General features: G+C 38.7%; 1 protein-coding gene across 1 annotated transcript in view; it reads right to left on the bottom strand.

Annotated features, from left to right (window-relative positions):
* LOC5566064 (liprin-beta-2) overlaps positions 1-22,277 on the bottom strand; it is a 398,826-nt gene that overhangs the window by 225,993 nt on the left and 150,556 nt on the right. Inside the window, exon 3 of the mRNA XM_021855579.1 lies at positions 14,270-14,487. Within this exon, the coding sequence (XP_021711271.1) occupies positions 14,270-14,487 (218 nt within the window). The remainder of the gene's footprint in view (positions 1-14,269; positions 14,488-22,277) is intronic.

Raw genomic sequence — 22,277 nt, 5'->3', positions numbered from 1 at the left:
CACAAACGACTCTCCCTTTTTTTGTTTTCTATCCTTGATGTCTTGAAGAATTTTCCTGTCTTTATTTGGGTCACCGAAACGGATTTTTAATTGTTTCGAAAATTTATCCCACGTTTTATACTTCTTTTTATAGGTAAAATACCATCTACGAGCTTCTCCAGCAAAAAGAATGTAGGCGTGATCTAAAAATCTATCGTTTGGAATGCGTTCAGCATCCATTAATTCGTTGACTTGGAAAACGAAATCAGACACATCCATACCGTGGATATCTCCACTGAACTGGATACCCCATTTGTCAAGTCGGTGATTCTGGACCCGATTATCACGACGTCCAATATCATCAGACCTTTCTGACGGGTAAATAGATCCGGAGTCCGAGCTACTTTCTGAAGATAGCAGACTGCTCAACGAATCCAAAGACGAGCTGTCATCCGACATAGGTTTCTTAGGTAATTTTGTTTTCCTGCTCTTTTTCCTATTCTGTTTCTCATTAATTTCGTGAACTTCAATATCCTGTCCTTCTATAGAGCCAAGCCTTTCAAACCGCTTGGGAACCGCTCCTAGATTCCTCATCGATTCCCTTTCCTGAATAACTTTTTTCTTTGTTTTATCGTCGCGGTCAATACTAATTTTCATTCCTGCAATATTTGGGAATTGTTTGAAATAGTCTCCAATTGTAGAATTCACTGCCCTTGATAAGGTATCGTGGTCAAATGATTGATTTTCTTTCCGAACCGAAGTTTCTGCAAAACGTGGTGCCCTAGCTTTTGTTAATTTATTCTCCTGTTTAAATTGCGTTCGATCTGAGCCTTTAGAATCACCAAGTTCCTCTTCAGACTCGCTTAGATTCATCAATCTAACTGCAGTTGTTTTGTAAATTTTAATCAAATTTTTGATTCTAAATAAAATCTCGACTTTTTGTTCTCCTTGAGCCAGATCAACAACTTTGCTTCTATTAACTCTTTCCTTCCAGTGACGAAGTTGTGAAATCCATTTAACTTGAATAGTTCTGGCTAAACCATATTCAATTTCTTCAAGTTTTTTTGTAACTAACGGTAATTCATTAACGAAAAAAATGTCCTCCGTTAAAACGATAGTATCGTTACCTTCTTCTAGGAATATTCTTCTCAAACGATCCCGTTTCTGTTTTTCTGTTTCTTCGTACAACTGGTTTCTTATCAGCAACTCATAATCTACTTCATCTTCACTTAAATCATGCGAGTTTATTAGCAAAGCTGACCCTTCTGATGTAGCCATTTTAAATTTTATACTTTTCTGGTTTTTTTTCAGGAAATTGGTACTCAACCGCAGTATGAAGAAAGGATAAATATGATTAATATTGTAAAATAGAGTAATAATATCAATAAAAAGAAAAAATGAATATTCAATCTTGTTTAACCTAATGTATTCCTTGAACGAAAATGTATATCCAATTCAAATAATCTTATCCTAAACTAATTTAACCAAAATAGTATTAAAGTGCTCGAATCCACTAAATCTATCTTAACCTAATAATGTATAGTTCAATTCAAAATAAAGAGGGGTGAAAAATATTGATCAATAAAATTTCTAATTCAAGTGGGACGTGCTGTTTATAAGTTGGGCGCCACTGTAAGGAGGATCCTGGCTAGGGTCTAAAACTTCCTTGACTTATGCGCCAGACGACGAAGTCGTCTGTCAAGAACTCCGGATACGTAATGCCCAGCTAGCAGTTTTCAGTGCCTAGCACCGAATCCACCTCCAATCCCAAACAAACAAACAATCAGTCCGAATTCCAAAAACTTTCCCAAAATTCCTTCCCAAATTTCTAACAGAATGGTGAAACTTTCGATCAACCAAAAAAATAGTAAATCTAAAGTTAAGCAGACAAGAGAAAATTTTATTAAAAAAAAAAATACTAGGTAAGGCAATTCAGTAAAACTTTTATCAAAATTTTAACGTTTTAAAATTCATTAAAGTTTTTTTTTTTTCATTTCATCACGTACAATGCCCTGCACTGTCTCCTACCAGAGCTAGCTAAGTACTGAGTGGCTATCGGCTGTTCTCCCGGAGCTAAACGCTGGCCAACGGTACCGAACTCGCCGATAGTCACTCACTCCCTATGTGTGACGTCACTCACCTCTCGTGTATCTTTCGTGAGTAGTTCTAACCCCCTAACTGTGTTCTTCCCCTACTGCTACAAATAGTGTTTCCCTACTTGAAATCACGGTGGATTGGTGTGTGTTGATGGAGTTTGATTCGGGTACTTACAGTTGAGCGTCGCTTGCTGACTAACACGATCAACCCTGAGCAGGGGGTGGCATCGGTCCCGAGGACGACGCTATCGACCAACCACGTCGAGATTGATGAACACCAACAACGAGGGGAGGTGGCTCGGCTGCAGAAATTTTGTCTTTCTCTTCCCGGATATCGCAGGCGGGAGGTGGCGAAGGGTGATCACTACTCTTACTTGGGTGAGGTTATCCACAATCCGCGGTTCTGAGGTGGTAATTTTCCTCCCTGGAAAGGTGGTTTGGTACCGTCCGAACAGTCTCCGGACTTCAGAACGTGAGTCGGGCGGGTACACTGGCGCTGGAATTCCTTCCCTTTGATGGACGACCCCACAGAGCGTGCAATCACGGGTAGCGGGTGTGATTCTCGTGGGGGGGCCAAGCTTCCTACTTCGATGGCCAACGCACTCTAGACGTACCTATAGTGGCACGAGACCACGAGTCGATAGGTATGCCCAGGGTAACCTCGCTGTGTACCAACCACCAAATCGGTTCACTTTCACCGTCGCAACGATCGATTAATCTTCGCACCACCAATCTCGCACCTTCACGTTTTAGCACCGACCGCACACCAATTCCCCAATGGAGAATGCCACCGGGCTGTGGCTACTGTAATAGCAGATTCTTAGTACCCAACACACACATTTTCTATCAATTCACCAAATTACCTTATATTCCTTGCTTCACTGTTCTCACTTTTTTCTTGGCTTTGACTCACTGCCTTAATTTTCCTACCCTTCTTGTCCAAAACGAAATATTAAATTTAGATTTTTTTTTTTTTACGGTTTGCAACTTACTTCCGACTACAATTATTTTAAACATACGACTCACGGTTTGTATTAAATTTCAATTAAATTGCAAATTATCTCTCTGAAAATAATAATAAATTTTATCACGTTAAAATTTACACTCTTCTTTTGATTTTATAGCTTCTTTTACTTGTTTTAGATAAAATAATTTTTAAGAAAATTTTCTCAATGCACTTGATAAGATTTTTTTAGCACTTGACTACTTGGCGGTCCAAAAGGGAAAGACCAACTTGTTGGTTTCGATTGACCAAGAAAGTTGTCACCGATTATATTAATATAATATTCGAGGGTTTCCGGTTCTATTTTGATTTAAATTCTCTAATAAAAATTTTCTTGTCGAATGATTTTCATTTCTCGGGGTTTCCTGTTAATCATTACTCTTCACCCACTCTCATCATCATCTTAAAACTCACACTTATAAACAATAGATTCAAGCACTTTATCATCTATAGTTGCCTATCTAACAGGCGCAATGGTAGCAAACGCTACTTATTTGAAACGGCGGATTTTCACCAAATCTGCTCGTTTCATTGTATCGCTCATTTCTTATTCTGCTTGCATTGAATCCTGATGCTATTTAGGCTCCAGAGAAACCTTCAGAGACTATATCGAGTTAAACAGGCTCTTCTAAAATTTCATCACCAATTCCCCAAGGAAAATCTTCAAAAATTACCAGTGATTTTATTTAGAATACTTTCAGGGTCCTAGAGAGATCTTTTCTGAAATTCTTCCAGAGAGGATTTTCTCCAGAATTTGTTACAGGAAATCAATGAGAACTCCAAAGCTACTGCCCCCAATAATTTCCTCAAGAATCATTTTGATTTTTTTTCAAAACTATCCTTTCCTCCAGATATTTTTTCACTAATTCTTCAACAAAATTCTCCAGTTGTTACTGTTGGAGATCTTTCAGAGTTTTTGAAAAAAAAAAATAGCTTAAGGGGCTTTCAACAAACCCTGCAAGAATTCCTCTGCATGTTTATGTGGATTCCTTCAAAAATTCATCCACGTTTCCCCCAGGGATTCAGGTAATCTATTTTTTTTTTCCTTGGAATTTGTCTAGCATTTTACAAAGTATTATCAACAATTCAACCCAAATATCAACACCTGAAGTTTTTCCAAATATTTCTAAAAATGTTTTTCAAAACATTCTCATGGAATATTAAAAAAGTCAATTTAAATTTTTACACCAGTCAATACTACAGCCATTTTCCCGACGATTCCTCCAATCATTCTTGTACAAATTCTTTCGAGATACTGTCCATTTTCTAAAACTGCTTCGAAAGTTCGGGAGTTCTTTGTTAATTAAGGATGACTTTAAAACTTACACAGGTTTTATGAGAGGTTACTTTAGGATTTTCTTTAGAAATATCCCATGAGTTTATTTTTTAGTGTTTCCCTGGGACATTCCTGAAAGAATTCATGAAAAAAACTTCCAAGACTTACTGTAGAAAATCTCATAGTGGAGAAATTTCTGCAGAAATCTTAGAAGGAATCTCTGGAGAATCTGCTGAAGGTATTATCAGATACATTTCTAGTTGAATTCTTGTATACATACTGAAATATAATTTCATAGGAAATCCCTAGAAATTCCTGGAGAAGTTTTTAACTGAATTTTAGAAAATGTTTTGATTAAGAATCTTGGAGAATGTCCCAAAGGAAATCAATGTATGAATCACTGGATAAAATCTTGGAGAAATAAGGATTTCCGTGAAAAGAGTTTTCGAAGGAATTTTCATGATTTGTGTAATAATTGGAGATTGGAGAAATTCCATTTCTGTGGTACTTTGTATGAATATCAAGGCTAAATGTTTGAGGTATCCTGAGCATTTTTTTTTTTTTTTTTGTAGAAACTCCCTAGGAATAATCGTGAAGAAATATTAGCTTAATGTACATTCATAGAAATTTATTGACGAAGTAATACCTGAACAAACCTGAAATAATATCTGATGAATTTCCTAGAGAAGATCATGAAAAAACTCATACAGTAATACGGGAAGTAATACTTGTCGTACTGTCACGAGGAATTCTGAAATAAAATGTCTTTGATCTTAGAAAAATACCTACTCAGATGGTATAAAGAATAAAACACTCATATTCTGGCTACTATTGGGTTTTGTTTTGTTTTCTAGCTTCCTGTTTGGTCTCTTTTCGGCCTCTTTTTGATTCGTTTCAGGTCTCATTTTTCAGGCAACAGGTCGTTAATATCCTATTTTTAAGGTACTCATTTGCTACCAGCCCTGTAAAGCTTTACTTGTGGTAACGACTGGCACCCTTTGCGTTAGAGCCCCTTAAGGTGAAGATGAATTGAAGCCAAACCTCAATTTTTCAAGAGCACAAATCTGGAGAACCAAATATCCGTTTAAGCTGAAAACTTAACCCGTATAGGCCTGAGTGAAAGCAAAAATACTGGAGCCCTCACCGCTCAGCGAATTCTTAACGGATTCAAATGATTTTTTTGTCAGTTCACTGGCCCACATATCTAGTTTCTAGAAGTGGCCAGAGAAACTCGGAAATATTTCTGTGGCCGGAGTTATTCCGGTGGGTTACTGGGTCAAGTCGGGTAAAAAAGGGCTATTTTTTGGGACACGCCAAGATACCTTTATTTATTTGCAATGACAATCATTTTAATTTGGATAAATCATTAAGATTTGACATTCAACATTATTAATGAAGAGTTTTGCACCGTTTAAAATATACCGGAAGTGGCCATTCGGACGTAATGCACGGAAGAACCGGCTGTAGATTTGTTGGATACTAAACCGTTTCAATTCTCGATAAGTAGAAATCAAACATAATTTTGCATTAAAATGCGTTCCCATGATCTTGGAACAGATACAAATTGGCCACTTTATCATAAGTTTGAGGCGTCCCGGGACTCGAAAATGATCATTTATAGGATTAATCAAATGCAAAACTCGTAGTTATCCAATTTAATCGTTTCTCAAAAAGTTTACGCTGATGCAATTTTCTTAAAATTCCGTCATGTAGTGGCCACATTATAGCCAATTCCAGAAATAATCTGTGACTTGAAATTTTCCTACCTTGAGGGGCACAGACGCACAGTACCCTTCTCGCCCGACCTGACCCAGTGATCCACCGGAATAACTCCGGCCACAAGAATATTTCCGCGTTCCTCTGTCCACTTCTAGAAACTAGATATGTGTGCCAGTAAACTGACGAAAAATCATTTGAGTCCATTAAGAATTCGCTGAGCGGTGAGGGTTTTAGAATTTTTGCTTTCACTCAGGCCTATACGGATTAATCGATTGGTCAGTAGCTGGTGGTGACCACTCGATTAAGTTTTCAGCTCAAACAGGTGTCGGTTCTCCAGAATTGTGCTCTTGAAAATTTTAAGTTTGGCTTCGATTCATCTTCACCTTAAATATATTAACTTTCAATTTTCTGTTTAGAAATCCATAATGTTAAAAAAAACATTTGACTACGTTTGTCCCTGAGAGAGAGGAGACAGCTCACTGACAACTGGCATGTTTTCTGGGTAGTGGACAACGGTCAAATGAACTTATTTTGGTCAAAATCATATTTATTTCATGTTGTTCACTATCAAAAGAGATATGATTATAAAAAAATCAAAAGCAGTTCGTCAACACACAACTATATTTAGGTATTCTACTTTTTAAAATGTGAAATCATCAAAAGACACCAAGAAATTTTAATTACGTTTACTTGAATTTTGACGCTTTTTCAAGTTCTGCCCTCCGAATGTGTTGGTTTTCCAGTGACAGTTGGTGACAGGTTCCCTTGACTTTTGGGAGCTCGCAATCTAAGCCAGCTGGCTCCTCTCTCTCAGGTGTGTCCTACCCATGGTTTCGAACGTGGACGCGCCTCTGGCTGTCTCCATATAAAATTCTTCGTTTCTCTTATATGGGAAAATACAATACTTTTTTAAACCATCAAGAAACAAATTTTCCGCATCGAAAGTATTATAAACTTTGCCGATAAGTATTGTTATATACATAAAGTTCGAATTCTGTGGCAAATTATGCAAATGAATTGCCTTACAAGCTGACAAACTTGCATGCAAGTTGGCTAAAATAGTCAATTTTGCATTTTCAACAGCCAATATCTAAAAAACTAGACGTGCTATGATATTTTTGAAAACGGAAATGGTTTCAGCAACCCCTAATTGAGTTAATAGCGGTATTTGGTGCTTGAGACAAAAACGTGTTCCGCAGTGTTATGGGTGAAATTATGAAAAAAATCCACGTGCTCGGCTGGGACGTGGATTTTTTTCATAATTTCATCCATAATTTGTCCATCCTTACCACGCGTAATTAGTTAATTAATTTAATTTAGGTACGATGATATTTTATGCCCAGGGTAGTCGAGGAAATTTCCATTACGAAAAGATCCTGGGCCGACTGGGAATCGAACCCAGACACCTTCAGCATAGCTTTGCTTTGTAGTCGCGGACTCTAACCACTCGGCTAAGGGATGTCTCAGACTATCTATTGAATGCCAAACTTAATGTAATTATTAGGTCAATCAATATCTTTGAACGTATTCGCATATGTACGGAATGCAGAGACTTTAAAAGTATCATTAATTGCACTCATAGTTTGGGAATCTATATGCCAGAAAGTTACAGAGCTATGTATGACAGAAAACTCCGGAACTTCAAAAAGTAGCACGATACTCATCACCCATCTCATGAGATATCGTCAACCCACTACCTTCGAGCGAATAGCAGTCAGAAGGGCAACTGAAAATGACGTTCATTTCCCGAGACCTCAATACGACTCGCATTAGTGCCGAGGTGAATCCTTCCTGAGCGTCATCCATCGCGTACTCCGTGTGTCACATCAGCTTCATATGCCGTGGGGCTGGAGCAGCTTGCCCCGAGTCAATCGGAAATAAACCACTTCCGTTCCCACAACGGAGCTCAGCGAACTGGGTTAAAAGTTTCCCTGCTCCGGCCTATACCCAAGGCCCAAGGCTTTCCCACTGCACAGGATAATTAAAAGTTGCAAACTCAACCTGTTGAATTTAATATGGCACACATTGACGGGGAACGTGATGGTTCTGTTGGGAGCTAGTTCCAAGTTCCAACAATCGACCAGCCTCCCATCGTTGACTTGGTTGATAAACAGTAACTGGTACACGGGGGACACACAGCTTCATAGTTGACCGCTTGGTTGATGGTTTTCATATTTCATGCCAGGACGGCGTGTAACCGAATAAGGCTTCAAAGCAGGATTTGTTAGGCGGGCAGTAATGCATACTGGTTCATGATCCGAAAAATGTGCGTTTTTTTTAGTTTTCGAGCTTTTGAGTTTCGAGTTTTCGAGCATATGCTGATAGTTTGTAGAGATTTTCCTGGAGGAATAACCGGAAAAGTATCTGCAAGAATTCTTTTAGGAATCCCTGAAGTAATCCTTGGACGAATCTCTGGAGTAATGGAATGGATCACTAAAAAAATAGTGTCAAATATACGGTTGCAATCAAAAGTTGTTCCTAGAGGAATCTCCAGATCAATTCTTTGAGGAATTGCTGGAGAAAATCTTAAACAAAATTTCATCAGCGATTGCATTAAAATCTCTGGATTCCTCCAGAGATTTTTCCACAAAATCCTCAATGCGTTTTCTTATGGATTTTTTCTAGGAATTTACCCATAAAACATCTGGAGATTTATCTGAATATCTAAAAAAATCTACTATGATTTTTCCTTAGATTTCTCCAAAGATTACTCCAGGAATTGTTTCACGGATTCCTCTACAGACAAGGATTTTTCAAAAAATGCCTTCATCGATACTTTCAACAATTTACCCAAGAAATCCTTCAGATCAGTAATCCTTCAGACATTCCAAAGACAGATTTTTGTTTCAAACACTCACTGCTCTAGGGAATATCTTTACAGGGATTCTATACGAAGGTTCTGCAGAAATTTCTTTAGGATTTTTTCAACGGATTACTTCAAAAAAATCTCTACATGATCCTCTGAAAATTGATCCCTGGATTCTTGTTTTTTTTAATGAGCTTCTGCAGAGATTTCTCTAGTATCACTCCAAAAATTTCGAAATGGATTCGTCCAGGAGTTTAGCCAGAGATAATCCCAGGGGTTAATTAAAGAATTACTCTAGAAATTCTTCCATGAAACCCTATGATATTTTTCCCATAATTATTTCAAGCGATTCCTCCAGGGATTGTTAGAAAAAATTCCTCCAAAGAGTTCTTATGAAAATGATATGTACCAGTTTCTTCTGTAGATCTACTACAGGTGTCCTTGTGTTCAGAATGACCATACCTACAATATAAGCCTAGGGTTCCATACTAAAATTTCTTTACATATTTTTCAAAAGACACCACAATATAATCCCGTTTATACAACGAAAACTAAAAAACTAACCGTTTCTCGGTTTCTGAACCAGTGTGCAATCGGGAGGACCTCATCCGACCGTCGGTAAACGTTGGGGTTGTTTGTCTTTGTACGTTGGTACACATGGGGCGGTCTACGGAGCAATGCTTTGACTGAAAAAAGTAAACCAAACGCCTACACCACCTCCTTTTCGTCGTCGGCTTACTTGGGCTACCATCCTGCGAGGTACAATCACAAGGTAGCAAACAAACAACAACGTGTGTGTGTGTGTGGGTCGGTTCTGTTCCTCTCTGACTTCGTCCTTTTATCAGCCCAGGAACAACAACTTACCATCCGTGTAGGTATGCCTGTAAAGCCGCACGCTAGACCATGTGCGCACCTTCATCCAATTCAACAAATATGCTTCAAACAGAGGGAGGAATCCGAGCATACGGAATATCACGGTTGCGTTGCATAATCAGGGATTGAATCCTGAGAAAATTGAGAGAATCTCTCACGTATCGCTCTCTGTAACTATCATAACATGCTGCACATTATGAGAGACTGTTTATCGTATACTGCTACAAGTTTGATCAGATTGGGGGGATAGTAGTGCATGATAAAACAACTCTAAACATGCTCCAAGCCTGGGGGACACTGTTGTTATTGGAAGTTCGTGGATTGTTTATCGTGCCAGTAAAGAAAAACACCTATCCCCAACGGTAAACAAGCGAGAAAAATGGATTTTATCATCGCTCTCTCGTTGGGGCTCTCGCTCGCTGCTTCCATTTATCAGACTTGTTACACCTTGCGATACAATGACGATCGTGGACAGATGGAATGTTTTTCTTTGCTTGCTTTGATCGTGCTTCATTCTCAAATGAGAGCGAATTCTGCAACGCCTGTGCATAATAGTATGCATCAAAATAAGCGAGTCTCTTTGATGCCGGCTCTATCTGCTTCACTGGGGTCTCCTCCTGTTGCATGCAGCTGACTGCTGGTGCATACATATAGGCGTTTTCAATGAGCTTCCGTGGCAGTGGCATATTCACTCGTCTCTCCAGGTGGTTTGTGAAAGTTACAGTGGGAGATACTTAGATATCGTAAAATGGGGTGAAATTGATCACTTTTGAGATACTCTGTTTAATAAGGTCTGTTAAGATGCATGTTTTATCATACAAGTATATTTTAAACCTCTACAGAATGGATTCTTATCGTATTATATAAGCATATTTTTTGGAAATCAAGAAGTGAAATTTTTGATTGCTGGGCGAAGGCGATCAATTTCTGCGATTGGTTTCCAAAAATGAAGAAACCTCATATGGTCAGTAGCATATCACTGTCACTTAATCTCAAGTCCTAAAATTCTTACAACTTGTTGATTAATCGCTTAATTTTAGAATTGAGTTTTGTTCATTACAGAATAGAACACATTAAACGTCTAAGGCTAGGTAATTTACTTTGAAAATGGAAACCTGTTCACGAAGGGTAAAAAATCTCTTGAAATGAATTTTCCCCTCAATGTAAATTTAAAACCAGGTATCGAAAAATTCCGATATGTATGCAACAGGTTATTTAATTTCTTTTTAAGGCATTGACAAAAGCCGATTGTTTGGGGTAGAATCCTTCAACAATTCTTCAAACATATCCTACAAACCAGTTTTTTCCATTGTACAATTATCTTCAATGTACAACCAAATTAAAGAAAATCAAGAGAAGCTAATAGATAATGGGACATCTCAGAAATTTTGATAGTTGAAAACGAATTATAGCTTTCTTTACATACTATACGTGTAAGAACGGGTAAGATCAAGTACACCCTGAATTACGGTAAGCACCCGTTTACAATATGGTTTCTAGTTTGTTGGAAAAACTTTTACTCCGATGTGATGGGAAGTGGAAAATAGAGATGCCATCGGCTTGGGCTACTTATGCATGAGCGGCGTCGAATTGATACTTTTTCCAATGCATGGGTATGGGAATGTTTTTACGAAGTTGAATTTTACTATTATCTCACGAAATACAAACATAAGACGTTAGACATGCTCTTTTTATCTTATATTCATGCGTTTTATATTGACAATTTATCGTTCAATCGATAACTCTTCTAACATTGTAGTCTGTTACGAGTTTAAAGAAGTTCAGGTATTGATTTGAGATTCGCTTTACTTCGATGCTTGTTTGGACCCGTGGCTTCGATTTTTCGTTGGACCCGTTAGCGAAAGCTAGAAAATCACGTCTTCTTTCGTGCGGATGACACAGGATTTAAAAAATCACATGGAGGGTATTCAAGCCAAATGTAACAATTATTCAAAATGGCTGTGTCCACTTATTGATAGAAAATCAAAACTTTGTCTTAAGAACGAGCTTTTGATCTTCAAACATATTTTCAGGCCAGCCATGTTGTATGCTGTACCAATATGGCCTAGCTGTTGTAATACCAGGAAGAAAGCTCTGCAGAGGATTCAAAATAAAATTTAGAAAATGATTCTGAAGCTTCCCCCCTGGTATAGTCCTAATGAGCTACATCGAACATCCAATGTTGAAACAAGAAACAAATGTCGAATAAAATTATAATAAAATTAAATTATTTATTTTAGACAAAAATCGTTTCAATCTTCTATTGTCTCGATAAATGCATTGTATATCTAGGTTAAGTTTGGGGAAGACACATCCCCTTGTACCGACGATATTTTATGTTATTACAAATTTGTAGCCTTCGTGGAAAGTGGTTAGTGTCGCCAGGCAGTAATCGCTTCGTGTCATGGGGCGTGGGTTCGATTCCCGCTTCAGCCGTCGAAACTTTTCGTCAGGAATGTTTCTCGGCTGTGCCACTGGAGCATGCTTGTCCGTTGTCTAGTGTTAAGTTACAGTCTGTGCAGCTAAATGGCTGAAGACGGTGTCCGTGTCTTTAAAATGGCATTGACATTATCGATCCTGTAAACAAGTAATTCTGCAACCCACATAATATTGCAGTTGAACTTGCCTCCTACTGGTAACTAACGCAGTCAACCCCCACTTCATTTGCAGTAAATTAAATCTTAATCCAACCTAGGTTAATCAATCTTCCCATAATTATAATGCTACACCATCATTCTCCATTCAATGCACCCGCCGCATCGTCTGCCCATTTTCCCACCGCTCGAGAATGAACTCCAACAGTTACAAACTTTATTCGATCCTACAAGGGAAATTCTCCTCCCCAGACAAACCGCAGGGCCACAACTGTTGCAGAAGTCCTTCGTTTCCTTCCTTCTTATCCTCCCCTTGCCCGGCAAACCAATCGGGTGCACCCAGCGGGAGGCTTTCCCGCTCTTCCACGAGATATTATTATTACACGACTTTCCCGCGCCGGCTTACGAATCCAATTACGTCGTACGACAGCTTTCGATGGGCGGCCAGATTGACAAGCATTTAAGGAAGGGGAATACTCTGCGTTTTATAAAAATGTAGCCTTTTGAATAGTATGACATAAGAAATCGTTTGAACGTTTTTATTGTTAAAAGAAGTAAAAATAGCACACATATTTTTACCAGAAAATAGATAAAAATAAGCAATTATAAATTAAAGAAAACTAGCAATAAAAATCAATCGATACTCATATAAAAATTTGTTAATTAGTAATAAAAACCGTTTTTTTTTAAGTTGATTGGCCCTACATAATAAAAGAATGAAAAGATGAAACTAAGCAAAGGTTCAAAAATTTTTAGGTTATTTCTTGGAAAATAAAAAAATATTTTTTTATTGGTTTTTATTTTTTATTTTTTCGATTCTCTCGTAAAAACATAAATGCTAATGTGGAGTTTTTAATTTTAAATTTACTTAAATTATTGTTTGTTTCGTAAAAAAAATAGTGGTGGTTATCCTTTTCCCAGGGGAACGGTAATACTTTTCCAGTTTCTGATGGTCCACGGTGAGCAGCAAGCAGGGAGCAAGGCAGAAACTTCCGGAAGCTGCAAATCGAACAATGCGGCTCGTCGCCCAGTGCCAGTCAGCCGGCTTGAACTGAACACACCAAATAAATCTCCCTCCTTAAGCCTCGGCAGATGACGTCGAAACCGCGCGCAACAAGTTTGAGTGGAAAACTTCCTAAGGTGGGGTCATGGTCGTAGATAGGGATCCTCATTCACATTCCGCCAAAGATTTTCATTTTGTCTAGCGAATTCAAAATTCGCTTTAATTCTGTTATGGAATTTCCCAGTAATGGAAAGATATATAAAAATAATCCATTTATGAAAGACGATCAATTTGTCAAGAAATCTCTCAAAAGGTTTCTTGAAACATGATTTCAAATATTTCGTTTCGTGTAAAAAATTACAACAACCACACAAAACGGCTGCGAGAAGATGCCAAGAATTGATATTTTGTGAGATATTGATGAAAATTACTTTCAGGTCTTTCGTCCACACCTCTTCTAATGGAAATCCTGGCTATGCCCATGTCTGGGTTCCAGACTCGGTGGAACGACGCTTCCAACAACTATGGGATCAGTTTCAGTACTGGCAACACTGGTACTCTCAGGAAAAGTTTTTTTTTTTATCTGCTGGCCGTTTCCTACTGTGGAGCCTCCCGCTGTTCTGTAATAGCTATGAATGACACAGAAACTCGTAATATAATAAGACTCGATGTTCCTTTGCCCGTTGCTTTCTTCGATGCGGACTCAGCTATAATTGACTAGGTACACGGCGAGGACATCCCCCGCAGCACGATGCTTTTGTGTTTGTGTCGCAGGAAAGGCATTATTAAATAGTTATTCACGTTTTCTCCTACCGTCCTACTTTTTTCCCGAACTTTTGCATCTTCGAAGTGAACGAAGAACCGTCAATCAGCGTTTAGTTGAGTAGCTATTCACCCGCCTCATTTTGTAAAAGACTTACCGGAAGATGCGTGTCCAACCAGGTGCTGATGACCCCACCAGTGATGGGATCAGGCGCCGGTTGCAGGCTGGGCGTTTGCTGCTGCAGGGACATGGCTAGCGATTGGGCCGCCGCCAGGATCGATGTGGACTGCAGACCATGGTGGATGCCCCCGTTGGACGTGGACGCCGACAGGGTGGCTCCCCCATCCGGCGACGAGACGTGGTTTGTGGTAGCACCTGGAAGGAGGAAAAGGGGGCGGCGGGTGATTTAGTAGAAGAAATACTATTTGAATGCAATTTCGCATTGAAATGGAGCTTGTAGATCTGAATAAGATCATGAATATTTTATGCTTTTCCAATACACAGAAACTTTAATTTACGTGACAGATTCTGGGTGATCCAGAATTCTACGTGAATGGAATCATTACGTAAATTGACTGTGTGTTATGTAAACATCGCATTCCATAACAGCGGGCCCAGGATTAAACCTTGAGGTACTCCCGCGGTAATTCGAACGCTTTTCTGCCCCTCATTGTGTCATATAGTAGAATCCTACTTTCTAGAAGCTTATACAACTGCACCGTTACCTTGAGGTTGTGAAGTGCGTGTGCTTCCCAGCTTGTGCTATTGAGCACGTTCTTCACATCCAGAGTGACAACCGCGCAGTAACGGATGCCGCTCCTTTTATGCTCGATTGCCACCTCAGCTATCTGAACGACCGACTGGAGTAGATTTACCTTTCCTGAATTCAAACTGGTTGTTGGACAGGCCGTCCGTACCTTCCGTATACGGTACTAGCCTGTTGAGAATCAACCTCTCCAATAACTCGCCCGTCCTATCTAGTGCACAGATAGGTCTATACGCCGACGGATTACCTGGTGGTTTCCCCGCCTTTGGTAGTAGCACCAATTTCTGTAACATCCATGTACCCGGAAAGTTTCCTTGATCAATGCAGCGTTGCATCGTGGTTCTGAACATGCCGAGATTCGCTTTCACTGCTGCTTTTAAGGCAACATTCGGATTGCCATCGGGTCCCGGTGCCTTGTTTAACGCGAATGATTTCACGACCTCTGCCAGCTCTTCTTTCATCACCCTCGCCACTTCTTCTCCTTCATATACCGCATACGGCGCTGGGGGCCATGGGCTTATGGGATGGTGCGGGAAGAGTACATCGATTATCGATCGCAGCAACTCGGTCGAATTCTCTTGGGGCGCTATGGACCTATGCACAGGTTCACTATTTCTCGATTACTTTTTCAAATAGACGTAAGTAACTTTCATACGGTTTTGTGAAAAGTAATTGAGAAGAATCACAACCTGTCTTCTAAAACTGTTTTAAAATGAATCACCTTTTTAACATTTTTTCGCCGTGTACATCGCTCAAATTTTGCATACAATCAGATCGCGTTCAAAAACTAGGTGGTTTCTATTATTTTCAACAAAAATAATTATAACAAAATGATAAGCCGTTTCATACAGTTACTTTCGACGTTTTTCTACCAGTGTAAAATCGGCTCAAGTAGTGTTTTGTTTTGATTAGTGGTTAAGTCACTTTGTCTCTCTATACAGCGAGGCGGCGAAAGTAGTGGTTTGGTTGCGAAAGTTGAACATCTTACTTTCGTCGTTTCGTAAATCCGGAAATTAAACGTTGTAAAAGTGAAAAATCTAGTTGGGTAGGAGCGGAACATGTGGAACTTCGTCTGCGAAACACGTAGGATCAATAAAGTAAGTTTATTCACTTTTCGGACTTGAGACTATTTGAATAAGTTTTCGAGATTTGACGTTCGAGCGGTGCCGTGTTATTTATGTGACCATGGTAACCAGTGAATTCGGCAACGCTCAAACGTCAAATTAGTGAACTCGTGCATTGGTCCACGGCACCTTTGGTCTTAGCCATTACCACTCTGTAGGCGTCACCCCATGGACTAAAATTGGCACTCTCGCATAGACTATCAAAGCATACCCGTTTTTCGACTCTTGATTTCTCGCGAAACATTACTAAAGGACCTATGTACAAATGAGAGATTCTCTTCTCTCTCGCTCTTTTCCGATTATAACAGTGGAATACAAAAGCTTTTGGGAAGTTTTTCACTACAGATCGGAAGATAATTTCCTTGACTAGCGTTTCATACAAAAAACGCAACAGGATAGGTTAATGTGACTCAATTATTGATCGAAGAGAAAGTAAACAAAGAGCGCCTCTCATTTGTACATAGGTCCTTTAGTAATGTTTCGCGAGATTTCCTTTTTGAGAGCCAACTTTGCCTCTCTGAATGCTGCACGGCGTTCTTCTCTTTGTGCTTCTGTGAGTGCGCGTTGCATTCTTCGCCTAGCCCGAAGGCAGATTGCTCGAAGATTTGCAATTGATTCGCACCACCAGTACTCCGGCGGCCTGTTCTCTCTTGCAGGGGCTTTTCTCGGCATGGAAGCATCACACGCTCGTGATATCACAACAACTAGCTCTTCACCGTTTCGTCCAGAGTGTTCCGTTCGCGCCTAAGGGCTTCAGTGAATACTTCGCCGTCGAAGCGCCCTGTTTTCCACACACTCAATTTGTTCGGTAAAGGGTTTTTGAACTACTGAAAAAGTCAGTAAACTAAAGAAAAAGGTCAGAAATCGAAAAACAGAGTTTTTTTTACTGAAATTTTGCAGAGAGCTTTCTTTTCATATCATATATCGATAGAAAATAAAACGAGATGAAATTTGGTTTTCAATTACGCTTGGCGACAGTCTTCATTTTACTGACTTTTTCAGTAGTTACAAAACCCAGTAAAATTTTACCGACCCCAGTAATTTAATCTAAGTGTGCATCCCTGTTTTCCATCCTCATCTAACACCTTTTTGCACCGCTGTATTCATGTTTTAATATAAACTTCACTACGTACCTATATAAAAATTAACATACCTTGTTTGAAAACGTTATGGAAAAATATGAAGCTGGAGCAGTTCCATATTGATAAATAAAGGCGATACAGTCTCTTTATAAACTATCACCCCACACACCTACTGCAAAATGTGAGTCGATATATTTTGCTGATCAATAGATACTAAATGAGTTATCCTTGTAGTATTATTAAATCAATATGGCGTGCAGAAACGTATTAGAAAATAATAAACATTTGTTTAAGAAAATAAACTTCAAGCTTTGAGCGCTATTTTAACAACGCCTAGTTTTTCCAAATGGGACAGTTATGCTTTTATGGGTAGTTCATATATCGATGAAATTTGCGTTATTTTGATGTGCATGAAAATAAACTCAGATATAATTTTCTTAGCTTTGCAGTAAATAAAATCAATCTTTTCATAGCATCTATAGAAAATCTCGTACCTAATGCATTGTTCTCAATGTTTTTTTTTTTGCTTTTTCATGTAGAGTAAGGTGGGGCAAAAGTTCGACCTTAGTGGTATAATCAAAGTTTCCAGGAAAATAATAATAGATGAAACAAAACAAATACCATACAGCGAACCTTCAACATATTGGCTATAATTTTGCTGAACAAACTTGTGTCAAAATATTTACCCATTTTTAGTTATAACAGTTTCAAAATTGATTGTCTTATTCGAACTTTTGCCCCACCGGTGGGGCAAAAGTTCGAATCTAGTGTGGGGCAAAAGTTCGTTGGCTAAAAGACAATATATCAATACTTTTATGCCAGGCATACTTTAAACCAGCCGTAAACTTATGTTTGCCGAAAAATACACACTTAATTTTCATCAAAAAAATGCCCAAAACAAAGTTAATTGTAATACACCCAAAAAATAGCAGTTTTTCGCAAAACTAAGCGGAAATGTAAAATTTTTGTGACATTTTTCGCACGATCAGGCAAATTTCGCTAAATTTGAAGACAATATGTAGGTTTCAGGATATTTGAAATTTTTTCCGTAGATTAATACATGGGTCGAACTTTTGCCCCGCAGATTCGAACTTTTGCCCCGCTATGGGCCAAAAATTAATTCCAACTATTTATGCAAAAACTAATACACGTCAAAGCTTCCTACTGATAGGCCTAGAAACGCCCTTACATAAAATATTGAAAAATATTTTATCTTCATTTGGTTCTATGCATCGAAATTCGACCAAATATTACAATATTTACGTCGAAAAACAACAAATAGCCATAACTTTTCCAAATCTCAATCGATTTTTAAGATATTTGGAGTGAAAGTCTCTTATTTGAATAGCATTCGAACCACCATGACATTTCTAAGTTTTGATTTGATTTGAGCTAGAAATCTTAAAAAGAAACTCTTGCCTCACTCGAACTTTTGCCCCACTTTACTCTACTATTGAATGTTTGCGCGACTTTTTCAAGAAAATGATTCAGAAATTCCAAGTAAATTAAATTCTACAGCTATTATCCATACATATGCGCCAGTACATTCCACTGTAAATAGTTCGCAAACCATCAGTAAAGTGCTTTTCGACCGCTGCAGGAATGTTACAGTAAGAGTAAATCTATAGCTTCAGCAGGAATACGTGAGTGAAAGCGTAATGATGAGACATGCATTTTCCATTCCATCCAACGACCGCCACCGCCTGTCGTTGGCTCATGTCAAAGTAATGTTGCACAGGGGTCCAGTTTACTGAAAAGCTGTCAAACAATGTGATTTCCAAATTAATTTTGAATTGAAAACTTAGATGTAACATACATCTACAATATCAGACGGTTTATATGTTCTAAATATATACTAGAAAACTCGACTATTCCATCTTCACCAAAAAACGTGAAATTATTTGAAATATTTCAGAATATTTTTATTGGTAAATAAATTATTTAGTGGTAAACACGCTGCAATTCATCAAAACTAGTCTGTATTTCTAGGGATTTTTTCAGGTTTGATATTTTATCTATTTCCCAGAGCATAGAGTATCTTCGTATCTGCCTCACGATATACTTATGCAAAAATGATCAATTGGCAATAGCACTCAGTTAATAACTGTGAAAGTGCTCATAAGAACACAAAGCTGAAAAAATTGCTCCGTCCCTGAGAAAAAAAAGCTCATTTTTACATAGATGCAGCATCATGATTGTAAATTTATATTCAAGTGTCGTAAACCTTGTCAAATGAACAGTTATTACTGTAGGCATGTCAACTAATTAAAGACAGATTCTTCTTTACATACAAATCGCTCCCCGTTGTTCTCCGCGAGGATATCTTGCTTAAACGTGCATTCAAGACAAAGGAATTGATTGAAAAAGATTATTCTTGCATAAAATGAAGGAAAAGGCGTAATTTTGATAGAACTTTTTTGAATGAGAACCAAAATATGGTGATTACGTCTTAAATAGATTCCACAACCCTAAATCATACTCTAAAACACTTTTCAAAGCTATAAATAGTAAAATATTCACACTTCGTAATTTTTCCTACGATTTTCCAAACCTGGACCACTGTACCTCGATGATGTTTGCTCGCTCACCGGTCGGTTTTGGATGGGGGATGGGCACCGTGTCTGCCAAGGAATAGAGTGGAGGAAAATCGATATCGGGATGCACTGCACTGAGCAGCGCCGGCATATCTCAAATCACAACAAACCGTGTCAGTCAGTCAGTGTGTGAAAATGGCAGCTTCCCAGTCAGTCTGTCTCTGGAAGCCTTGAAGGCGGAAAGGACAGATTTTGTTGAGTGGGAAGGGGGGGAGGCGGTCATGCAACCTGTCAGGTGTGCAAACCAATGTAACCGGTTTCGGTGGGTGGTTCTATGCAGATGGCGACACGGTTCGTGTTGAATTAGGGAAAAAGGGCAGGAGTGTAGGGGATGAATTATTGAAAAGATAGACGGTGGGTTGAGTAAAGTAAATTTTGTGCTTTGATGGGTTTAACCGGTGAAGTTCATTCTGCATTCAGAAGGTACTGAGCGATGCTGTGGAAACTTTGTTGATTTAGGAGGTGGAATGGCGGAAATGAGGTAATTGCTTGGTAAGATGGTACACATATTGACTTTCTTCGGAAAAGACGCGATTTTTGGTGAACTCGAGTAAGCAAACATTGTAGACTCTGAAACCTAGATTCATGTAAGTTTTATTGACGATCATTCCAGGTAAGGGGTATCAGCCTAAAGCTGATTATCACAGCGTTTTAAGAATAACAGAATGTCCTGATGATTTAGACTTCTGAATTCAGTTTCACTTACAAAAGTGTTTACAAAATAATTGGAATCGCATTTGCCCAAAAACTGGACAGTTACGAAGTTTCATAATCGGAGTCACAACTATCACACACAAATGAGTCAACAGTGCCCGGTTGACGCTCTGACCAAGAAACTGCAATTCTGCTTTAACAGATTTGTTAAATACTTCGCCACCCTTGGAGATGGCTCAGTAATGTACAATTTTGTTCGACGACATGACTCCAAACTATTCTAATATTGCTTGTGCTGAGTTGCCGCCAAAGACTGTACCTGAAGCTTCACCCAGCACTTTGAAATTGGAATAGCTGGCTCAGGGTCAATGAACTCATGCGGAGCTCCATCGCGAGCCAGCTCATCAGCCAATTCATTTCCAGCGATGGAAGGATGGCCAGGTATGGAATGGCCATACAAGGTTTACAGAGTTGACTGAATTCAGTTCTTCAATTTGAATTTGACATGCGATAACAAGCTTCGACCTTCAGTTGAACAGAAGTATATCACTTTACCCATTACGCGCTGTTCAAGTGCTGATTGCACTCCACACATGAGAGCAAATATTTCCGACTGAAAAATGGTGCAGTTTCTACCAAGTGAGTAAAACTGATTTTGCCTTAGCTCACGAAGATATACACCAACACCAGCTCTACCTTCAAGGAGGAAGCTATCAGTGTAACATACTATATTGCTTGATATACTTCTTTCCAAATAGCCAGATGTGGAATAGGAAGAGTGGATCCCGTGTAGGGAATTGTGTAGTGAATGTCCTGTAAGGAAAGTGACAAGCAATTGTGAGATCACTTGGAGAAAGGAAAATTTTGTCCCAATCCACCAGAAATGGAAACAACGAAGTGTGTGTAGATTTACGATTCACTGGATTTTTCTCCAGTAGATCCAGTGCCCATAAACGGTAAGAGCAAGAAAGTGCTTCTTGTTTAATATATATGTGTAGTGGCACAACGTCAAAAAGAGCCTCGAGCGCTGCTGTGGGAGGTAAGGTACCCCGGGGCAAGTGAGAATCCGGGGTAAGTGGGGCGTTTCGTCATAGCTCAACTAGGAAAAGTTTTTCATGGGGGTATTCTTCAAGAAAGTTGAAGATAACATGACATAGAATGTATTAAGTACAAAACATATTGTTATTTTTATTACCATGTGGTTCATGTAACAGTTGTCAGTTCAGCGCCATTTTCAACTTGTATGATAAATTGTGACACGTTTCACGTCTTACATTGACTCGCAAAAAATAAATGTGTTTTAAATCGAATTTCCATCAGTAAGCTATAATTTTAAGTATTATTACAAGCTGCTAACGATAAACCAGTATTTTGTTTTCATTTCATATGAAATTTTCGATGGTCTATCTTACCCCAAAATATATTTGTACCTGGGGTAAGTGGGACCTATCAAAACAAAAACCAGAATCAAAACTTTTCGTACACGTTTCATACATTTTCCTAGAGCAGCGGTTTTCATATCATGCTCCGCGGAGCACTTGGTGCTCCACGAAGTCTTGTCAAGTGCTCCGCGACATGTTTGAAAATTTGAACGAATGCCTTGAAACTATACAATATCCAGAGTTTTCTTTTAAGATCACTTTTTTTTCTATAGATATAGGGTAAAGAGGGGTAGTTTTTCCACATTAAGGAAAAGTCAGCACTTTGACAAAACAATTTTTAGATGAATTCACTAGATCCGCATGATTTTCGTTGTCGTTTTCTCATCAGCTTTGGGGTTGCATGTTATTCCAGACGAAATTTCAAGAAAACATGCAGTTTTCAAAAGGTGCTCATTCCACCTCATTGGCCAAACGGTCCGACTACTTCTATGCTTTTGCAATATTTTAATTTAATTCATCTTCACCTTACATATATAATCTTCACTGTTATGGAATATCAAAAC

The sequence above is a fragment of the Aedes aegypti genome, chromosome 3, assembly GCF_002204515.2.
Source record: "Aedes aegypti strain LVP_AGWG chromosome 3, AaegL5.0 Primary Assembly, whole genome shotgun sequence".
In the NCBI taxonomy this organism is placed as follows: domain Eukaryota; kingdom Metazoa; phylum Arthropoda; class Insecta; order Diptera; family Culicidae; genus Aedes; species Aedes aegypti.
The sequence above is the reverse complement of the archived record's forward strand: the minus strand, read 5'-3'. Positions and strand labels throughout refer to the sequence as shown.